Source organism: Strigops habroptila, chromosome 2 (genome assembly GCF_004027225.2).
Source record: "Strigops habroptila isolate Jane chromosome 2, bStrHab1.2.pri, whole genome shotgun sequence".
NCBI classification, from domain to species: Eukaryota; Metazoa; Chordata; class Aves; order Psittaciformes; family Psittacidae; genus Strigops; species Strigops habroptila.
This window is the reverse complement of record NC_044278.2, coordinates 97,040,822-97,061,565: the sequence shown is the minus strand read 5'-3', so window position 1 is coordinate 97,061,565 and position 20,744 is coordinate 97,040,822. Positions and strand designations below refer to the sequence as shown.

Sequence of the window (20,744 nt, the reverse complement as noted above, 5' to 3'; positions counted from 1 at the left end):
TCCTACTGTCTGATTTAGTTCTCCTTTTGCTGCTGGTTAAGCTCATTTGTTCTAATCTTATTCCAGGTGGATGTAGAGAACAGTGTGTTATTTCTATGCCTTTGGCAACGTTTTTTGGATTTAGTAGTAAATTTGAAGCTAAACTAAGCTGGCCCCTTTCAAGTGTCTTTATATCAGATTGTATAAAAGATACTCTGAAGTTATCATTCTGTTTGGTATGACAGTATCAACTAGGTCACCTCTTCAGGATGGAAAAGAATCTGTTCACTGGAAATATGCCCCTTTTTAACTTGATCGCTGTTCGCAAGTTAGAAACCACATCTTGTAACCATTGCTAAACGCTGATTTACCTAGTAAGTATGTATATCACATGATTGCTGTGAAGTTTTGCATGTGAAAATTGCTTATCCAGACTACTTTCTAGATACATATCAATGGTGTTTGTAGGAAGCCTGATCAGTATGTAAGTAGAAAATTAATTGAATTCTATGAATTTATTTACAGTATATAAGCTTTTTTAATTCTACTGTTTAGTAATCTGTTTGGCAGAATTTGAATCATGTCAGTGCAGTTAGTACTCTCTGTTGCTGAACTTTTTATTTAGCCTTTTTGATTTTTACCTATTTATTTTTAGAGCAGAATGTATTATATGGTAGAGCTGCAGCACTGCAGGCTAGTGTCTTTAAATGGAAATTACAGATGGGAGAAACCTTCTAAGTTTGGTCTTACTCTACTGCTGCTAGCTATCATTTGCATGCTTTCATAAACTCATTAACTTTTCAGCATATAACTAGTGAATTATTTTTGCATTTTTTAAGTGTTGCTTTTCTTGGAACATTTACCTCAAAAGCTTGTTCTTTCCAGTAAAAGCCTTTCCCTGATTTCCAACCTAATTCTTGGTTATAAATTGGCTGTTTTCTCATCTTGTCCTTTATCTTGAGAACTTCCTTCACCTCCTCTCATAAATTAGGTTCTTCATTCCCATGATCATCCTGCTAGCTCTGGTCTAATGGGAGTCCATTGTTCTTGAACCCAGATGATCAGGATTGTGATCTTTTTTCCAGATCAGATCTCACTAAAGCCTCCTGTAATATTACTGCTATTTTCCTGTATCCTGGGAATGTCAGACAGTTCACTATGATTTTCTGCACCATTCTGTTTTTAAATTAAGGAGAAGATTTCATAATTATATTCTGTGGTGGAATTGGTCACTGAATACCTTCTCGCAGTATTTCAGTACTCCTTTAATAAAAGATGTTTGACTGCAAAGTGTAGAATAAAAGCATTTGTTCTCAGCATTTACAAATGTATTTTTGCACCTCATACTTAAGAATGGTTTCCCAACACTTATCAGTGCATTTTATTATATAGTCTGGTATATTTGTGTTCCACAAAAAACATCACAGAAAAATAATTTTGCCAGCTGCTGCTGAAAAGCATTTATGTATGTCAGTTAAAGATGGTTGTTATTCTTTATGAGTTAGAAATACTTCATCTTTCTGAGGCTTTAAAAATACATTGAATCCTAAGTACCAGAAATTGAAAGTAACTTCAGAACATGCTGCTATGACTTGTCCTAGGTAAAGGAAGCTCGCAGATTTTTATGCTGTATTTGGTGGCAAGATAAAACTAAACTTTTGAAAAGCCTGTTTCTCCTCCGCCTCATTTTTTGAGCTGTCTAGGTGATAATCCTAACAAACAGTGCGCATTTGTATTTGATTCAAGGGAAAAGTGCACGAAGTGCATAGTTTTCCCAGCCTTTTGAGTTCTCTTGCAAAAGAATTCTGTCTCCCTGGTAACGATTAAAACTGGGGAAATTGCTCTTTGTTGGAGTCCCGTCCCCCACCCAAGCTCTGAAGTCTACCACAGCTTGGCACTTCCCCCTTTGCATCGGTGCAGTGTTCCATGATATGCTAGTTTTGTTCCTTTATGCAGGGATAACTTTGATAAAAGGGAAAATAAAACAACAGACACCTTTGGGATAACAGCACAGTGTGTCCTTTCCTCTGCTCTACTGCTCTTGCTTAGACACAATTTAGAAATTATTATGTTTACAGAAAGGCCAGTGGGTCTTGTATTGTCCAAGTGTCTGCACAGGTACTGACTGCTGTGGGTTGTATATAAGATGGCCTTACTCTAGCTTTTGTTGTTACCTGCATTGTGTTTCGCATAGCACTTAGTGCAGTAAAATACCTATAGCAAATTTGAGTAAGGCTGATGAAATTCTAGTTAAAGATCTGTTAGCTTATGTCTGAGGAAATATATATCTATATGTAAAATTAAATACCTGTGTGAATGTATTGCTTTCATTAATACTGTATACTGCCAGGTAAAAGTCAAGGTTATGCAGCACTTACATGTTCTGTTCCTGATCCATCATCTAGAATATAGAATCTCTCATGCAGATTGATAACCAAGGCAACTTTCATAGCCAGAATAAGCAAAGGTGGCTAACCTGGGTTTTGAAACTGAGTAGCTTGTTGAACTCCCACGTGCTTTGTAAAGAGCCTGAAAGAAATAGCTTTATCAAAATTCAGACACATGCTTTTAGGTTTAGGATTGATGTTTCTCACTGCCTCTGAATCACTTGTCTTGAGGAAGATAGGTGAAACATTGCTGCCACCTTGAGGGTGTTGTCTTGTGTTTACATTGTGAAACTTTCAGCTTGCTAGAACGCTGGAGTTTAAGATATTTGCTCTGTTTTATAGAAGTTAATTATTGGGAGTGTGTACAGGGTGAGCAGTTACAGCAGATACTAGCCAAAGACGCAGCCAGGGATGGGAATGACTTTAAAGCAAGATGTTTTATTGAACCTTGTTCTCTGTAGCAGCAGAAAAGCAAGAGGATGGACGGTGCAGAATGAGGACTTACAAACAGAGATTGAGTAGCAAGATTTTCTGCCATTGTTCATTTTTATAACCCTGGGAGTGAAGGGAGCACAGAATTCCAGCACAGACTAACGAGTGTGCTGCTTGTATTGTTCCTGACTCTGGTCCTTTTTCTTTGAAACAATTCCAGCAAATCCGCAAAGCAAACTGAAACAACTGTGATGCCCAGTATATTGCACTTCTTAAATATGGAGTTCCCCCTGCTCCCAGTTTGGTGAAAGTACACATTCAAAAAATCTGAAGAACAGGATGTAATGGTAAAGGGAGATTTTCTGTAAGAGAATTTGAAAGTTTATGCACTCTGGAGGTACACACATTGAAAGAATAGAAAAGTTTCTCAAAATCCCATCTGCTGCTGTGTTTGTGGGAGATCTTGTTTCAGTTGAAATCAAAGAAGTCTTGCATTTGCTTTCTGCAGTCTCTTTCCTCTCTTCCTTCTTTTCCCTAAAGGGAGGGATAATCCAGTGTAAGTATTTCCAGCTTTATGGTTTTATATTTAATTGAGATTTCCATCACAAGAGGAGAGACTTGGAGCAACTTAAATTATTAAATAAAGTTAATTCACTAAATTACATTGTCTGTTGTCAACCAAATCCAATGATGGTGACATTGATGGATTAGACTTCCTCAGTGCAATGGTGTGAAATGGGAATGCACTGTTGAAAGCACCATTGTTGGGTGAAATTTTAAGTGTCCTTGCCTGATTTTTCTATTTGAGTAGCTATGTCATATGCCTCTAGTTTTTTTGGGGGGCCGAGAGGGGAAGGTCCTATTTTTTATTATTTTTTACTTCTTATTATTAACTGGCTATTCAGATGACCTCTTTTTATACCCCAGAAGAGTTCTGAAGTGTAGTTTCCATGAGCAGTTTCAGAGCAGCAGTGACCTAAGTAGTCATTGCCCCCTGGCCCCTGGCAGCTCACTGTGCTGGCACACCCCTTAGTACACAGGGTGTGCAGAACTTTATACCCTGCAGTGCCTTAGTACAGGCCTGTGGTAAACTGAATTAGAGAATACATAAAACCTCCACCTCCCAAAAAATAAACAAAATTAAAACTTTTGTTTTTTTCCTTCCAGATTTGTTCCTTGATCTGATTCCAAGGTTCTGGCACCTTGGAAAGGGCCTTACAGTGAAGGAATGAATAGGGATTGCCAAGGCAGCCTGAGCAGCATGGTTTAGGCTGCCTTGGCATCATTGCAATGATGAAATATATTACTGCAGAGCAGATCTGAGTTATCATCAGAAATTCTCTCACAAGCCTAATGTTTAAATACTCCTTTGTTAGTATCCTCCTGTCTGTTAATTCTAAGTATGTTTTGTAGGCAACTTCTGTTGGTATTTTTTCCTCTGTCTCCAGCTGAAGTTACACCATGGCTTCCTCTCTTCAGATTCTGTTGCCTATTCTTCCTGCTGAAAATTTATTGGATGTCTTCAAAATGGTATTTTTCCATTCTCTTTGCACTGTGCTAAGGTCTACCACACTTTCTGTGTCAGAAAAGCACATCAGTGGGGCTGGAGAACAGTGCCAGGTCTGTTTAGGTTTGAAAATAGCCTTGCATGCCCTCACCCCAGTATGAGAGGTTTAGATAAGGTTATTCAAAGAGAAGATGGGGCAACTTCAGTCCCTTCAGACCCATCACTTTACATGTCTCCCTTCTCTGCACCCGGAGTCTTTTGGTACTTTCTGTTCTCTCCTAAATTTACCACTTTCCCATGCCTCGTTGCTTGTGCTTAGAAAACTGACTCCACATCCTTGCCAAACCATCATGATGTTTCTCAATCTCTTACCTCTCTCCTAAATACCTTTCCTTTCTTCCCGTACCTGCATTTTCTTATTTCCAAGCTGTGTATGCACCCTTGAGCCCTCCCTTTTAGACTTCTTCCCTGTTCTTCCTCACTTGCAGTGAGCTACCACAAGATTGCTTGGAAAGTGCCATAGTTTTTCATTGACTCATCGCTGTTCAGTATGCTAGAGCACTGACAATTGCAAAACGTTTGATCTGCTTTCTAAGAGTTTGTGGAACTGCAGGATGGGAAGGTCGTCTATGTCTACGGAAGGGAAGCCGGATTTCCATGTTTCTTCAGCTGAATGAAGTCCAGACACTAGTTAAATAGTAGAGAAGGAGTAAATATAAGCAAGCTTACTTTTCAAGCTTTGATCTTGCAAGGAAATTTAATTATTGCAGTCACTATTAGAAGTGCACTTGCCTGTCTTACCACCCTATAATAAGTGTGTTTATCTTGCAATAAGTACATTGGAAGCTGAAATGGTCTTAATGTAATTGAGCCTTACTCTTCTACAAATAACTGATTAGTGTGTTCTCAATGTCTTGAAAAAGTAGTGTTTATTTCCTGGAATGCTGTGTGCTCAAACCGCAGTTTGAGCTGATTTTCTGTTGCTACAGGAATTCGAGTCATTTCCTGTGGAATAAAACTACATTCATTCAGGTCCTTCTGTTCTTGTAATGTGTGTGACAAAACGTGCAAAGCGGTGCTGTCCACAAGATGGCGTTGGCATATTACATCTCTGCTGTGTTCATTTCAGGGAGGGTAATCAACAAGAGAATTAGCCATTACATTTTGATTGCCTGTGAGATTAGCAAATTTGTATCCTGACTGTATGTTGTTAAAAAGAAATGGGTCTGTTAGATGATCATTTTCTCATTTTGGGTGCTACAGCCCTTTGTGTGTCTCTGAAAGCGTGACTTGAAACCTCATTCTTTCCTTGATGAATTTGAAAGAAAATAACTGCAAGCATTACAATTGTACAAGCACAAAGTATCTGGATTAGATAACTTGTGATACAAATGCTAAGGAAATATTTTTTAAAACAACTTATTAGTTTTCAAATGTGCTATCTTACCATTATGTTGCCTTTACTCAGTTATCTAGGTAAGCTTAATAGAAAATTGTATGTGAAGATGTAACTCAAGTGTTTGATGGCAAGAACGTACTATTATGATTTAATAACGCTGATTTCTAATGCTAATTATATTTCCAAAAGTATGAATATGTAAAGTAAATCTGAGATGAACATAAAAAGATAATGTCCTCTTCACTTTGTTTTATTACAGTCAGAGACTAGAAATGAAAGCACAAGTTGCAGATGCATTTATAGCAAAATTCCAACTGACTCCAGATGAAATGAACCTCCTTCGAGGCACGAAAGATGAGCCAATTACTGAGGTATCTCAATGAATATTAAAAGTTTTGCCCTGAACTAAAATGCAGAAGCATCCTAGCTGAATTGTGCATGAGATCTTATTATCAGTTTGTAGTTTAATTTCTAAGGGAAGAACATACCTTTTAACAGAACGGTGAATTTCTGATGAGTTGGAAATGTGTGATGAAAGATTCAAGGAACAAGAAAGAAAATCAACATTAAATTCTAGTTTGTATAATGAGTTAAAGAGGCAAATGAGTTATCATATAGTTCTACACTTCAAAAAGACCTTTATGAAGTCTGAATTTTCAGTGAAAATGTTTTAAAACTTCTTTGCACTCAAAGCAAATGAGATTTGCAGCACTTCACCCTTGTGCATGTGTGTGTTTTGCATATGGTTGATGAAGATGTTACGTGCTGATTCATTTATAGGCACCTTCCAAAACAAGTTTTTGAGTGTTTACGGTTTTAATAGAAAGGCACATTGTTCTGCACTAAAAGCAGAGACTGAATAATGAGAGAATTGAGTACACCTAATAGATTTTTATTATTGTAGTTGCATAGAAACCTTCACTTAAATGTAGGCTACCTGCTGAGACATACTATCTCATTTCCACAGGCATCCTGTCTGCAGTTGCAGTTAAAGCATTATTAAAGACCTGGAACAGATAACCATAAACAGTGCTAATGAAAGCATAAATGGAATGTGTTAAATGATTGTGCACTTGAGTAATTGCTGTATGCTTTTGTGCCAACTACTACTGTGAAAGAACATTCAGGTTTCTAAAAAACACATGTTGCAGGGAACTATGACAGCAATGCTGTGCCATTTATTCAGTGCTCGGTTTGCAGCAGAATGAGAATTAGTCCTTTGATACTTTGATCTGTCTAAAAAATGTGCAGAAGTAATGGAGATACAGTCATAGTTGTGCTACTGAAATGGCAGACTTCAGTAAAATCATGTGTGTCTATTCTCCCTATGATTGAATCGACCAGCATGCTTAAAACATTTTTAGTCAGGCTTCTCTTTTGGCAATTTTTTAATGTTTTGGGTTGTTTGGTTTTTTTTTTCCCTGAAGGAACAAGGATTTGGGTTTTTATAAACATCATCTTCAACACAGTTGATGCAAGGCAGTAGGTTAAATCAGTGTCCCACTTCACTTAAAATATATGTATTTTTGTGACTTGTGCCAGAATGAAACTCTACTTTCCTGAGGCAAACTGTGTTCAAGTCACAAAAGATATAACAGTTATATCTGCATTAACTAGTCTTCTCCATGATGTTTGAAAAATTTCTTCATAATAAGGCGTGCTTGAAAATGTTAGTGGATTTCCATTTGCTCATATGTCTGTATCTGCTAAGTTGTTTCTTTTTTCTTCACTGCTGCTGCCAAGTTATTCAGGGAGGGAAGATTGTCCTGAAAAACCTTGGTTTACTTTATTGCAAATGTTTGATTTTTCTTAGAAATTGTTACCCTATTATAATAAAACAAAAAACAACAACCGGTAATCATTATATTTTAAAGAGCAAACTGAAACATGATAGTTGCTAACATTAATGGGGAGAAGATGAGGGAATGCGTAGTAATGACCTCAAAATCTCCCTGAAGCGTTAAGTGATAAATGTAAAACACACACATCCTACATAAAAGACAGATTAAAAACACATCTTTGCTGCTATTGTTACTTTTTGGGGTTTTGTGGAAGAAAAGCATGATGCAATGGGAAAGAAAAATTTCCAAAGGCTTTTAAGGTGGAATGCAAGGAATGTAAGTATGGAATTGGAATGGGGAGTATAGAGTACTAGAGATTTGGATAAGAAACTAGTGCTTTTCAGCACTGCATTTATTTATTTATTTATTTATTTATTTATTATTGATTTAGGATTTTTTCAAGGCTTTGGGAAGAGTAAAGCAAATTCATGATGATGTCAAGATTCTCCTCCGGACAAATCAGCAAAGGGCAGGGTGAGCGCTACATAAATGAGTGTAAGATAACCATTTACTAGTTAAAAGCAGAAGTTACAGCAAGGTCTTATTCTTTACTTCCTATGACTATACAGAAACAAAACACTAAAGAATAGTAACATCTCTTTAAATTGTTGTAATTTTAATAATGGTATGTTTTATTTGATTTGCACATGCCTTTGCTAGTACTATCTAAAATAGTACTTGCAAATAAAATCTTTCTGTCTTGTAGCTTGGAAATTATGGAACAGATGGCTTTACTGCAAGAGACATCTTACGAGCGACTTTACAGATGGACTCAAAGTAGGACTAAATGTTTTTATGTTTATGAATATTATTATGATGATTCCTTTAATTCCTTCATGTGGATTGAGCTCAGCAAAAACCCTTTCCAAGATTCATTAACAAGGCTTTGGGTTTCCTTCTTAGTGAAAGATTTGTTGTGAATCAAATAGTTAATTGGAGATTCTCTCCTTTTTTGGGCCAGTCTCATTTCTGTTTGTAAAAGTGTATTATTTGTATTTTTAGGTGGTTTTCCACAGAGAACAAAAACTACGGTTTGGTAGTCTAAGCAAATTGTTAAGTGTATGGCATTTCATTTTCTTGCAGGTTTTAGAGAAGTTTCCATTTTTGACAATCTGGTAGTAAGATCAAGTTTAGTGGGAGGAGTGGCTTATTATCTTTAAAAAAGAAGAAAACCCAACCCAACCTTATTTTATCTGGATGCTTTTTTGCATGATAGTAGATGATTAGTTTGGGGGTTTTTTTGCATGGATCCAAGCATCAGTGTTCAATATTGCATCTTAATATTGTAAATGTGGATTTTTTTTTTTTTTTTTTGTTACTTCTCTGTTTCTGTACATTGACAGGAAGATTTGTTGAAAAAAAAGTTATGCTGCAACGCAGTATTATATTCATTAGCTATTGTTCAGTGCCTGCTGAAACCTCAAATAATGATTGTGGTTTCACCCTAATGAAGAGTCATGAAATTTTATGCCGGTGTTTGATTTAGTTTATACGGTTTCTACATTCTTGCATGGAATATTCAAGATATATAGGTAATGTGATTAAGGTAAAAAAACCCCAACACAAACAAAAAACAAACAAACAAAAAATTGCAACAACAAAAACACCCCAAACACAAACCAGTAGAAAACCCCAGCAAAACAAACCCACAGCTTGCTAAAATACTCGCTCCCTTTTTTCTTAATAGTTTATCTGGAATGTGGTAAACAGTTATAAAGGAGTCTGGCAGAATTCTGATGGTTGAATGATTTAACATTTGCACGTGGGGGTGCAAATAGATACTAAGCTTCCTTTAATATTTATTATTATTGAAATTTGTGATGGACATCCGTGTTACAGTGAAGTATTGCTTTATGCTTTATTGCTAATTTAGTTACAGAGCACAGAGTCATCCAGGTAGAATATTCTGAAGGCTTCAATTCAAAGTCAAAAATGTCTGAGTTTTTAACTTATTTTCTTGTTTGACAACTTGTTATAAAAGGCATTACAGTGTAAAGAATGCACTTTTATCTGTGTTGGTATTTTATAGATGAATGCAGGACTTTGACACAAGAATCATGTGACATTTCTCCAGTGCTCACTCAAGCCATGGAAGCCTTAAAAGATAGACCTGTCCTGTATAAGTAAGTAAATGTTCGCTATTATCTCTAAGAGAAAGGAATATTTCCAGCCTATAAAATTTAAAGATAGGCATCAATTACAGTGCCAAGGGTGGTGACAATATAGTCTTGTGTCAGATTTTTTTAAAAAAAATAAAAATATAAAAAAATGATGGTTCAAATCCTTTAAATTTCAGGAGTCTTTCTGACATAATTATGGTACAGTGAATGTCATTGGGCTTTTTCCAACTTAGTGGTTTCTAATTAAAGTAAAATGTCAGACTGTTCTTATTTGAATGAATGTTGAATTTCTGCTGCTGTCATTGTAGGGTTTTTCTGAAGGAAAAAAATGCTGTCCAAAGCATGTGATTGTCTCATTTACATTCCCAAAGCTAAAAATTGATAAAGGCTAAATTAGCTTTTACTGAAATTCTTCTGGTAGTAAGAATGTTTTCCATTATGGGTTGCACAGTAATCTATTAAAAAAAATCCACTACATATGGGCATATAAAGGGGTACATACATGTATATATAGCATACTACTGTTCTTCAGAATTTGCTGAAGGGACTTTTTAACGTAAATGAAATGGTGCTTAGTAGAGACATCTTAACCACGAGGTGGCACTGTAAGAAATGCTTTTATTTGGGGTGACCTTAGCCGAAGAGGTAGTTCTACTTCTTTGCTTTTTAGGGTTTTGTTTTGAAAACTGCATTCATCACATTTTGCAACTATTGCAAATTACTTTCAGCCACAGGCATCCAGGACAGCAGAGTCTTAGGCACTCTGTCAAAGGCTAGCCTTGTCTTTGAGAGTGTGAAATGTGCAAAGGTGTAGGTATGTGACAGTGTAAACCTCCATGGAGCTCTTCATGGGGAAAACGCGTAGTGCAAGTGGACCTTAAAAATTCTGCCAGTATGAGAGAGAGTGCGCATCTTGGCATGCTCAGTCAGTCCTGCTGGTTGATGTGAGGGAGGTGGTGTCACTTGACCTCCCCAGCTACTGCATGTGATGAATTGCAGTACACTGGGTCATAGCTGGGGACTGCAGAGTCCTTTCTTGCTTTCCGCTCTCCAGGCCCTCATTCACAGCTGCAAGGGATCAGTCACAACTGTATTCCAACATTTTATAGGAGCATTTATGGAAACAGTTTTATTTTCTGTAAATATTTATTTTGTTAAATTATGTTACTTTTAAACTTTATAAAACCATGGTTTTGATTTTTTAACATTTAGGGGAAGAAAAACCCAAACATCTTTTGTATAGATCCACAACTGTCCAGTTTAAAATGAATCTGCAAAAGAGACTTTATTTTTCTTCTGACTCCTCTCTCACCACCAGCAGTACTAGTGTTACCAAAGGTAGAACTTGGTAGGTAGGACTTCTCTCCTGCCAAAAGTGCAAAATTAAACATGACTGTAGAAGATGTAGCCATATGTCTCTCATCATAGATTATCATGCTTAACTACTTGCTACAGAAGTATTGCGAAAATTGCAGTACTGATACTTTACATTTTAAATCTCAAAATTTAATTTATTGCCTTCCAAAAATTTTTTTATACCTTCAGTACATAACAAACTGAGTTTAAAATGTAAAAATTATGTCACACAAGAAAGTAATTTTAAATTGTTGACTTTATGCATATGAGCACTGCTGTGTGATTTCTCCAAATTATTGCCCTTGCATCTGATAAAGATTGTGATTTGATTGGGTGAAAGTGAGTGAGATGGAGGAGGGCAGGAGTTTAGAAACAAAGCTACAAATTCTTGTTTTCTTATGTGGACTTACGTCTTGTTAACTTATGATGACAGAAAGATTGCACCATGGATGGACTTTTGGGAACTGCGGTCACCAGGGATCTGAAATAAGCATTTCAGTTTGTTTTTCACTTCCTGGTTGTAACAGAAAAGTTGAAAACTGTTTCGTAGGAAATGCATCATAGCTCGAAGCAGTGTTCTCTTCCATCATCCATTCTGGTTTTCAAAGCTTTTCGTCCATCTCCTTTCTCTCCCCACAGTGATCATTGCTTTACTGGGGTTTGAAAAAATTGAAGCTGGGTTGAAAAGAATCCAAATGTTAACAAGTGTAAATACTAGTTATTACCGATTTTTTTAAGATACAGGATTTTGTAATATTTGTACCCTGTTCTACTTAGAGCAAAAGAAAGACTGGTAGTTTTCTTTTTAAAGCAAAATTATAATTATTAAATGTTGTTTTCAAAACTAATAACAAGATCCCAAGATTTGTTTTGTGGCCGTATTTTTAATGATATATTATATTGCTGTTTATTGGAGGGGGAAAAAAAGGTTATCTGGTTTCTACAAACACTTGAGATTTTTCACTGCGACACTGCTACTCCTGGGCTGTGGGTAGTTGGCAGCTCCCAGATCTCTCCCACTTTTAATTGCATATTTTTTGTAAATAGCAATTTATTAAAGACGTTTTTTTATTAGACTTTTTTTTTTTTTAACTCAGCTATTTACTCTCTGAATTAACAAGTACATTGTTATGTACTTGTACGTGCATGAAGGATTTAAACAGAAATTTCTGGCTTCTTCAGTGTGCTTCTTCCCCCCCGCCCCTTCCTCAAATAATAATGTTGATTGAAAAGAGGAAAAGTGAAGGTTCCCTTGGAATTCTTATAGCAGAATAGAAATCTAATTGAACTTAACTTGTTAAGTATTTGAAACAGTATACTCTTTTCTTTTGGGTTTTTTTGGGGTGGTTTTTTTTTTTTTTTTTGTTCTCCACATCTGTTAATTGTGAATGCAGTACTCATTTAACTTCAGTCAGTGAGTAACATGCTTTTTATTATTATTTTGCTATCTGTTCAGCTACTGGGTGTCATTGGTGAGTGACACCGTGCTTGCTCTTTGGCGTTTATATTGGAAAAATAAACTGTCACGTGTATTTTCTTTTTCTCCTTTGTAATTTGTGTGTTTTCTTCAAAATACTTAAGGTTGTTTTTGAAGAAGTGCTACGTGGCTTGCAGAAATCCTGTTTCTAAGCAGCGGTAGCAGGAATCTTAGCAGTGTTCATTTCCCATCCTTCATTTGCTATCATGCTTCAGCCCCAATAGGAAGGTAGCCTGCTTCAAAAATGAGCCGAGTGTATGTCATTGGTATCTTCTCTACTACCAGCAAGCCATTTGAGATTATGCACTCTGGGCTGTAATTGTCCATCCATTAAATATCTAAGACTAATTTGATTAAAACCAGTGAACAAGTATCAAATGGAAGTAACTTTTTTGCTACTAATCATATTGTAGCTTAGAAGGAGAAAGCCTTGTATTGCAGTGCAGTAGGTTGCTGCTTGTCAGTTAGCTGAACCCCATGTGTACAGGAGTCCTAGACCTGTCAGTACGTGTTCATATGTGCAAAAATATAAAAGCTGATTTTTCATTTATTTATTTGTGTGAGATGAGAGAATGGGAGGGTCAAGCAGAAGGTACCTTTAGTATCTTTTTAGATTAGACAGAGAAATCAGACAATTTGAATGCTTCACATTAGAAACATTGGTGCAAGATTCCTAGAACTGTAAAAATGGTTGCTTGTATTAACTGTAAAGTTGAGCTAGTAAACTGATGAGGTGAACTGTTTTGTTTTACCCATTTTCATGTTTCAATAACAGGTACACATTGGATGAGTTTGGAACAGCTAGGAGGAGTGCTGTGGTCCGTGGCTTTATAGATGCTCTCACTAGAGGAGGTCTGGGCGGTACTCCCCGCCCTATTGAAATGCACTCCCACGATCCTCTGAGGTACAGTACTAGCAAGAATGTATATGAAGTAGTTCTTCTTTTGCCTGTTGGCATGTTGAATCCCTGATGCCATAAACTGCTGATTTAGACAAATTTCTCTCTGTCTTTAGGTATGTAGGAGACATGCTGGCCTGGTTGCATCAAGCTACAGCTTCTGAAAAAGAACACCTAGAAGCTATGTTAAAGCTTGTAACTATTGAAGGTAGTACTAGATTTTAAAACATAAATTGAGAAATGACAGAAAGTTAAGTCTGTGATAAGTCAGAAAATGTGATAAATTTTTTGGGCTGTGCTTCAGTTATGAGAGTCCGAGCTTAGATTTCCTGGAAGTAATTTCAGAATAGGTGATGATTGCAGTTTATGAAAAGAAAGCCCTTAACAAAGAAGACTATTTCAAAATGTACTCTTCTCATTCTACTATGCTTATAATAGATTTACACTAAATATTCAAAGGGACATTTTAGACACTAGCTGGGAGTTCAGAAATTGTCTGTAAAGTATACGAATGCATATGTCTCCGAAAACATTGCCATAGGGTTGCTTATTGATATGTTGAGTATTCCTATTATGCCTTGCTCATTTGTTTAGTAATTTTTAAAAATAGAATTCCTTCTCCCTGTAATTCTCTTTCTTCTATGCTACATGTGTAATGTAATTTTTTTCTGTGAGATAGTATAGGATTACAGAGGTCAAAGTAGGCCTCTCTGTCAGGGTAGATTCTGCCGTGTCTTGTCACTACATGCCCTTGTAAAAAGTCCCGCCAGCTTTCTTGTAGGCCCCCTTTAGGTGTTGGAAGGCTGTAAGGAGAGGTGCTCCAGCCCTCTAATCGTCTTCATGGCCCTCCTCTAGTCTTGCTCAAGCAGGTCTGTGTCCCTCTTGTGTTGGGAGCCCCAGAGCTGGACACAGTACTGCAGGTCGGGTCTCACAAGAGCAGAGTAAAGTGGCAGGATCACCTCCCTTGACCTGCTGGCCACACTTCTTTTGATGCAGCCCAGCATATAGTTGGCTTTCTGGGCTGCAAGCACACATTGCCGGGTCATGCCGAGCTTCTCATCAACCAGTATTAATTGGCTTTCCTAATTAACGGTATGAGCAAGGAGACTGTTTAGGAACTATTGTAAACCAAACTGAAGCAATGTTGGGTTTTATCTACAGTTACAGTGTACTATAGAAGTGAATTTAATATTATTTACTGACTGTCTAAGGGAAATGGGAAAGCAGGCCTTGTGATGGTTTAATGGTAGAGAAAAAGACATAGCAGTTCTGTGCAGGTGAATGTCTGATGCTTCTGCTGTAGTTGAGGAGTCCTTCAGGACAAATTGGCCCCATGGAGCATGTTACTGTATCTGGTTCTGCTGTTGACTGGGCTACTGCGGCTGCCCAGGCCTTCATTCTGTTCTGAAATTCTCCTACCTCTTCATGGAGTGATTTATTTAACTATTAAATCCCTTGTCCTTCTGGCAGGGCATCAGGCTGAGATGCTATGACCATGTAATTAGATATATGAAAAGCGTTTCAGCCATAGGTCAGAGTAAACTACTTCAGAATACAGAGCATATAAATGTTTTGAGGAATTTTTTTTTTTTTTTTTTTTTTTTTTAAATCACCAGGTCAGAACTTTTTTTCCCAAGAGATGAGTATAAACAAGAGATTCAGTATTTCTGTCTGGAGGAAAAATATGTTTTCCTAAACTGTCTAGGAATGGGTTTGCCATCACTGTTGTACAGTTCTGAAGAAATGTAAAAAAGGATTCTTAGCTTCATACTGGGAGCAGCAAAGCCTGGGAGGTGCTGTCTGTTCACTGTACCTCTGCATCTTTGGGAAATTTTTTTGATGACAAGGATGGTTATACAAAGAGATCTGCAAGACAAAACAGTACTTAATGGGATACCCCTAGATTTAACAAGAAACATTTAAGGGAACTACAGCCTTATGAAGTACTTTGAGATTATATGCTTTATATATATATAGATCCTGAGTTTGTAGTGGTTAATCAGTGAGTACAGGACAGGTTCAAGTTGAATTCCCTGTGCTGTTGTACAGTCTTGAGGTGTCTTGTTGTGCAGGCTCCAAGCAGAGATTGACTTAATTTCACTTAGTCATTTAAAAAGTGGACATCTTTTTTATTTGCAGTTATAGGCAACAACAGAGATTTGCATTTCCAGAGGGCAAATCATCCCAACAAAAGTTAGATGTAATGGAGGCATTTCTGGAGACCTTCACCACAACTGTTTGGGGGTTTTATTTCCTGTTCCCTATAGAGGGAGCCCAAGCAACTGTTATCTTAAGGACACCTAACTGGGGTTCTAAAGTTAGATCAGTCGAATGTTTTAACTTTAATTTCAACGTGAGTAGCTTTTTGCAGATGGAACTGGTTTTATTATTTTAATTCAGGAGTGAGATAGAGGTGGATTTGGTCCTAGTGGAAGAAAAACTTTGAGAATGCCACATTGTTGGAGAAGTGTTCCTATCCCAGTTTTTACTTTAAAAGAGAACAAACTGTGTAGCCCATAATCAAGTATTCCAGAATACCTTTTAAAAAGTTTTAAAATGTTAAGCTTGCAAATGTTAACTGTTTAAAATTAATCTGACCAAAAATGCTATTAAAATTTTAAGCACTGAAAACAGGTTCAGAGAAGTTTAACTATTTTGCATCATACTGGACAAGCATAAAGCATCTGGTTCTCTTCTTTGGAGCGTGGGTATTCTGCTAACAGGAGCCTTCTAGTTTTACAGAGATCTTGCACTTGAAAGGAAGGAAGGATTTCAGGCATTCTGTTTAAGGGATGCAGTAGAAACCCATTTTTTCATGGAGTTACAGGAACCCAGCTAGAGAGCAGAAGCCAAACAAAGTCCAAGGAGGATCTTTCTCTTACAGAAGGGTACACAAACATGTAGGATACACAAATGGTGTAGCAGGCAGAGAGAAGCATAACTTCAGTAATGAACTGTTTTCTGAAAGTGATTTTGGGTCTCTTAAGAATTGTTTATTCCATGATTCTTTTATGTCAGTGGGGCGTACTGAAACTTGCAACAGTTGCATAACCCATTGTGCTGGAACATTTCTTCTTACTGTTTGCCGAATCTAAAATATTCTAATGGGACATGAAAATACATATGAAGGCACAAGAATGTGATGCATAAAGGTTGTAATTCCATGTCCTTTGATATTTGAACTTGTATATTTTTTCAGCTAAAACTTTCATACACAACAACTTGTTGTTACGTCAATCTGGTCTAGATACACTATTGCAAATATGTGCTAGGTGCTTGTTATATTGATGAACAGTAAAAGTGTGACTGTTCCTACTAAAAAAAAGTGTAAATTGCTAGGGTGTCTCTGGGAGCTAGCTGTTACATAACAGACCATACATCTTGTGGTTTGTCATCTTGGTTTCTTCCTTGATATCAATATTCGAATAGATAAACATATTTTTATTACCTTGCCAATTTAATACACTGAAATTCTTACAGCCACCACACTGAATTCAGTTCTTATGTGGCTTTTCACATAGCTTGGTGTAAAGAGATACTGGCACAGATCTCTGATAATTTTTACTCTCAGAGGTAATTTCTTTTAGTCTGTAATAAAATCTGTAAAATATAGCTTCAGGTCACCTGATTTCTATCACATGTCACAGTCAGTTTGTTTACTGTTCATTGCATGGGTCCCATCTGAAGATGAACTCCTGTTGACAAGTTTTAAATTAGAATTAAAGTATTGCTTTCTCCATAAATCTATTCTGAGTTGTTACTGAAGTGAGAGCTTGAAGATCTGTTGCTTTCAGTTTGATTGATTTATGACAGTACTGGTTGCCATGCAACAATTCATTTGTGTTCCACGACAAGATAGGACAATATTCTCTTTTGTATATAGTTCTGTGAAAGATGAGTTTCAACTGCTGCTGGGGAGGAAGCATTTGCTAATGCTGCAGCACACAGTAGTGTGGAGGTACATATGTCATTTAATTTGTAACAATGCCACGAGCACGTCAGCACTGAATGCTGACAGACACGTGTATTTACGGTTCAGACCTTTCAAAATGGGTTTGTACTATTGCTCTTTGAGCATCTCACTGGCCTTTTTTTTTTTTATCCCCTGTTTAATTTCATGAAGTACTAATATTGACCATTACTTTGACAGTTTCTTGCTAGATCATTTATTCTTCTCCTTGCTCCTTCTCCTTCAAATCCCCAGGAACTACGTTGTGCTAGAAAGCAATTGCATAGCATAAGGTAATGACTCTTCAGGACTCTTTTGTCGTGCAGCTATTTCTTAATGGTTAGATTTGAAGTTCAGTGGAGGTGTGAACTAGTCTTGTGGAGGAAAGAACTTGCAGTTCATAATGCTTTTTGTGGAGGGTTATCTTCTACATTTGTTTATTTGTTTTACGGTCTTGAAGAAAAGAGAATTACGTTTGCATAATCCTAGCATGTGTTTACATTAACTGTAGGTGTGGAAGAAAATATTCAAGAAGTAGTTGGGCACATCACAGAAGGTGTCTGCAGGCCTCTGAAGGTGAAGTATTTTGTTTTCTTAGCATTCTGAAGATAAAAAATGTTGTGTTGTTTTTTTTTCTAGAACCTGTGTCCCCATCTCTGCAATGTATTTTCAATACTCTTGGTTAAGCATTAGATTCTCAACTTTGAGAAACATAAGGGCCTTCAAAATTAAAGATTCTGTAGTTCATAGATATCTGGGTTAAATAGCCATATCATGAGAGATATTAGGATACTCAGTCTGTATCTTGATTTTGTTTTCCTTTTCCTAAGTTTGGGAGTGCTTGCATACAAAAGATTGGTTTTGGGATAAGTCTATAGGAATGGCAGTAGTGGGTCAAATGAAAAGTCTATTTGATTTACTACCCTGTTTTTCACAGTGACATCATATGCTTAGGGAAAAACGTACAGGCTACGCAGGTGTGTCATGATACTTCTGTAGAATAGTTTCCTCACTGTTTATGGACTTACTAAGGACTCACTAAGCCACAGCTACTGTCTTTGTATTTAATAGACCTCAATAGATTTTTCTTGCATGAATGTGTCAGGTTGATATAAAATGTTGGTATTCATAACATATCCTGCGGGAGGGAGGTGCACATTTTAACTCTGTAGAAAGCCAACTCCTTTTGGTTTTCTTCTGTTTAACAACTCCAGCTCTTGTATTGAAAGACACCATGAAAAATTGTTTCCTACTTAAAATCTTCATGCTACCCTGGCTTGCTGTATTTCTGTTGCATCCCTCCACAGTTGTCTTTTTTGAAGTTACAGCCTTAGTCAGATTAGGAGGCCCATTTGATAGAAATCCTTAATAATGATTTCCATCAAATGATTGACTGTCTTATTTGTTGAATGTGCTTCATGTAAGCACAAAAAAAAATAATCAAGGTGAAGCTGATACTAGTAATTGCCTGACCATGCAGTGCATAAATCAAAGTAGTTTTGAAGTAAAATCTACTCTAGTAAATTCTATCACAGTATATTTCTCATAGGATGCTATAGCTACAACTGTGTCCAGCTGTCAAATACTTAGTCTCAAATGTTAATAGATAAGTTCTGAATACTATATGTAAAGTTCTTGATAAGAAGAAAGTGCCGTTTAGAATGTCACAGAATCACAGAAGGGTTGAGGTTGGAAGGGACCTCTGGAGATCATCTGGTCCAACCTCCCTGCTCAAGCCAGGCCACCTAGAGCTGGTTGTCCAGGACCTGTCTAGGCTGCTTTTTAACTCCACAGCCCTTCTGGGCAACGTATACCAGTGTGATAGTAAAAAAGCATTTCTTGATGTTCAGACAGAACCTCCTGTCTTTCAGTTTGTTCCTGTTGCCATGTAAGTATGGTCATCTTTCACAGATTTTAGGTTTTGACCTGTTGAAAACCACCTATCATATTAGACAAACAAACTATTATCACAGTTTGTTTTTTTAATTTTGGGGTTTTTTTTTTAAGAAGATATTTTCCAAGTTTTCTGTGTTCTTCTCGCATGCTTTAGTTCTGTTACTACTGAATGTTGATGTTTGAGCTCAGTGTTTCTGTGTGTTCCAACAAGTAATTAGGGATGGAATCAAACCTTTGTGTAAATCAGAGGGAGTTCTAGTCTTGATTTGAGTACTTGTGGTTTGTACAGTTTGGTACAGAATACCTTCCATTTTGATTGCCATACTCTTTACATTGGTGTGCTTCTGCTGTCCATAGAAATATCCCCTGAAATATTGTTGTTAGTTACTGTACTAGAAAATATGAAAAAACCAAAAGAACAATTAAAGATTTCTCATTATATTCTGTATTTAAATAGAATGCGACTTAGATTAATTCACTGCCAGTCTAGACTTCCCAAAATAAAATATGCAGTACTTATTGTTTCTCCTGTGGAAATGTTTCATAAGGAAAAAAGCAGAAAAAAAACTCCAAGAAGAAAAAAACCCCAAGCAGAAAAGCCTTCATACAATGCAGTTAGATAATTGCAAGCCGTCGTGTTGAGAGGAACAACAAAAATAGACTCAGTTTGGAGGAGTCTTTTCTACAATACGTTGTTCTGAAGATTGTCCACTGTAAGAAAAATAACTGGGAAAATTAATTTCAGGAAAACACTCTTTCTTATAGTTGTGTGGCACCACAGTATATTGCTTTTCTGGTGGATTTCTGCTGATGTTTGCAAACCTGTCACTTTGATTTGAATTGATGTTGAAGTATAAAATAGCCTGATAAAAGCCTAGTCATAGAATTTCCATGAGCACTTTTAAATACTTAAAGAATGATGCAGAATTTTCTTACTGGTTTATGGTTTTCCATGTGAATGTACAATATGATGCAGTTCTCTTACTTTTGAAGAAGGATTATGCTTATATGCAGTATAAATTGTCCGCATTTCTTACTGATAGTTGCTTTGAGTTTTAGGCATCCAAGTGAATCCTGAGTACTCAGTACTGGTATATTTTACCACAGGCCTTTCACTTCAGAAGGAAGATGAGGTCAAACTAAGAAAATGTTTTTGATGTGTTATGTAGACTTCAGACAGTCTTTTATGGTCAACTGACTACAGGATGCATAGGATTAAGAAACAGTAAGAATTCATAAATCCAGGACTTCCCTGAGCAGGTTAGGTTGAGTCACTTGCAAATTTTGGTTCTCCTTTGCAGTGAAGACTTCTGTATGGGAAGCAGCAATGCATCTTTTCCCGCTTTGCTTTTTTTTTTTTTAAATTCTCATTTTTGTTTCCTAACTCCAAAATCTTTTGGATTTTATTCTTCTTTCTGTGTATTCTGTCTTTTTCTATTTCTTAATTATTTTCTTTATTGCTTTTGCCATTTTTTAAATTTTTTTTTTTTTGGTCAGTATTTT

At 36.6% G+C, this 20,744-nt stretch overlaps 1 protein-coding gene across 2 annotated transcripts in view; it reads left to right on the top strand.

Annotated features, from left to right (window-relative positions):
- The window catches only part of COG6 (component of oligomeric golgi complex 6), a 56,684-nt gene that overhangs the window by 11,208 nt on the left and 24,732 nt on the right, over positions 1-20,744 (top strand). For both annotated transcript variants that reach the window (XM_030472777.1, XM_030472788.2), the window contains exons 5-11: positions 5,964-6,075; positions 7,937-8,019; positions 8,252-8,322; positions 9,575-9,668; positions 13,274-13,402; positions 13,513-13,604; positions 17,857-17,921. In XM_030472777.1, the coding sequence (XP_030328637.1) occupies positions 5,964-6,075; positions 7,937-8,019; positions 8,252-8,322; positions 9,575-9,668; positions 13,274-13,402; positions 13,513-13,604; positions 17,857-17,921 (646 nt within the window). The remainder of the gene's footprint in view (positions 1-5,963; positions 6,076-7,936; positions 8,020-8,251; positions 8,323-9,574; positions 9,669-13,273; positions 13,403-13,512; positions 13,605-17,856; positions 17,922-20,744) is intronic.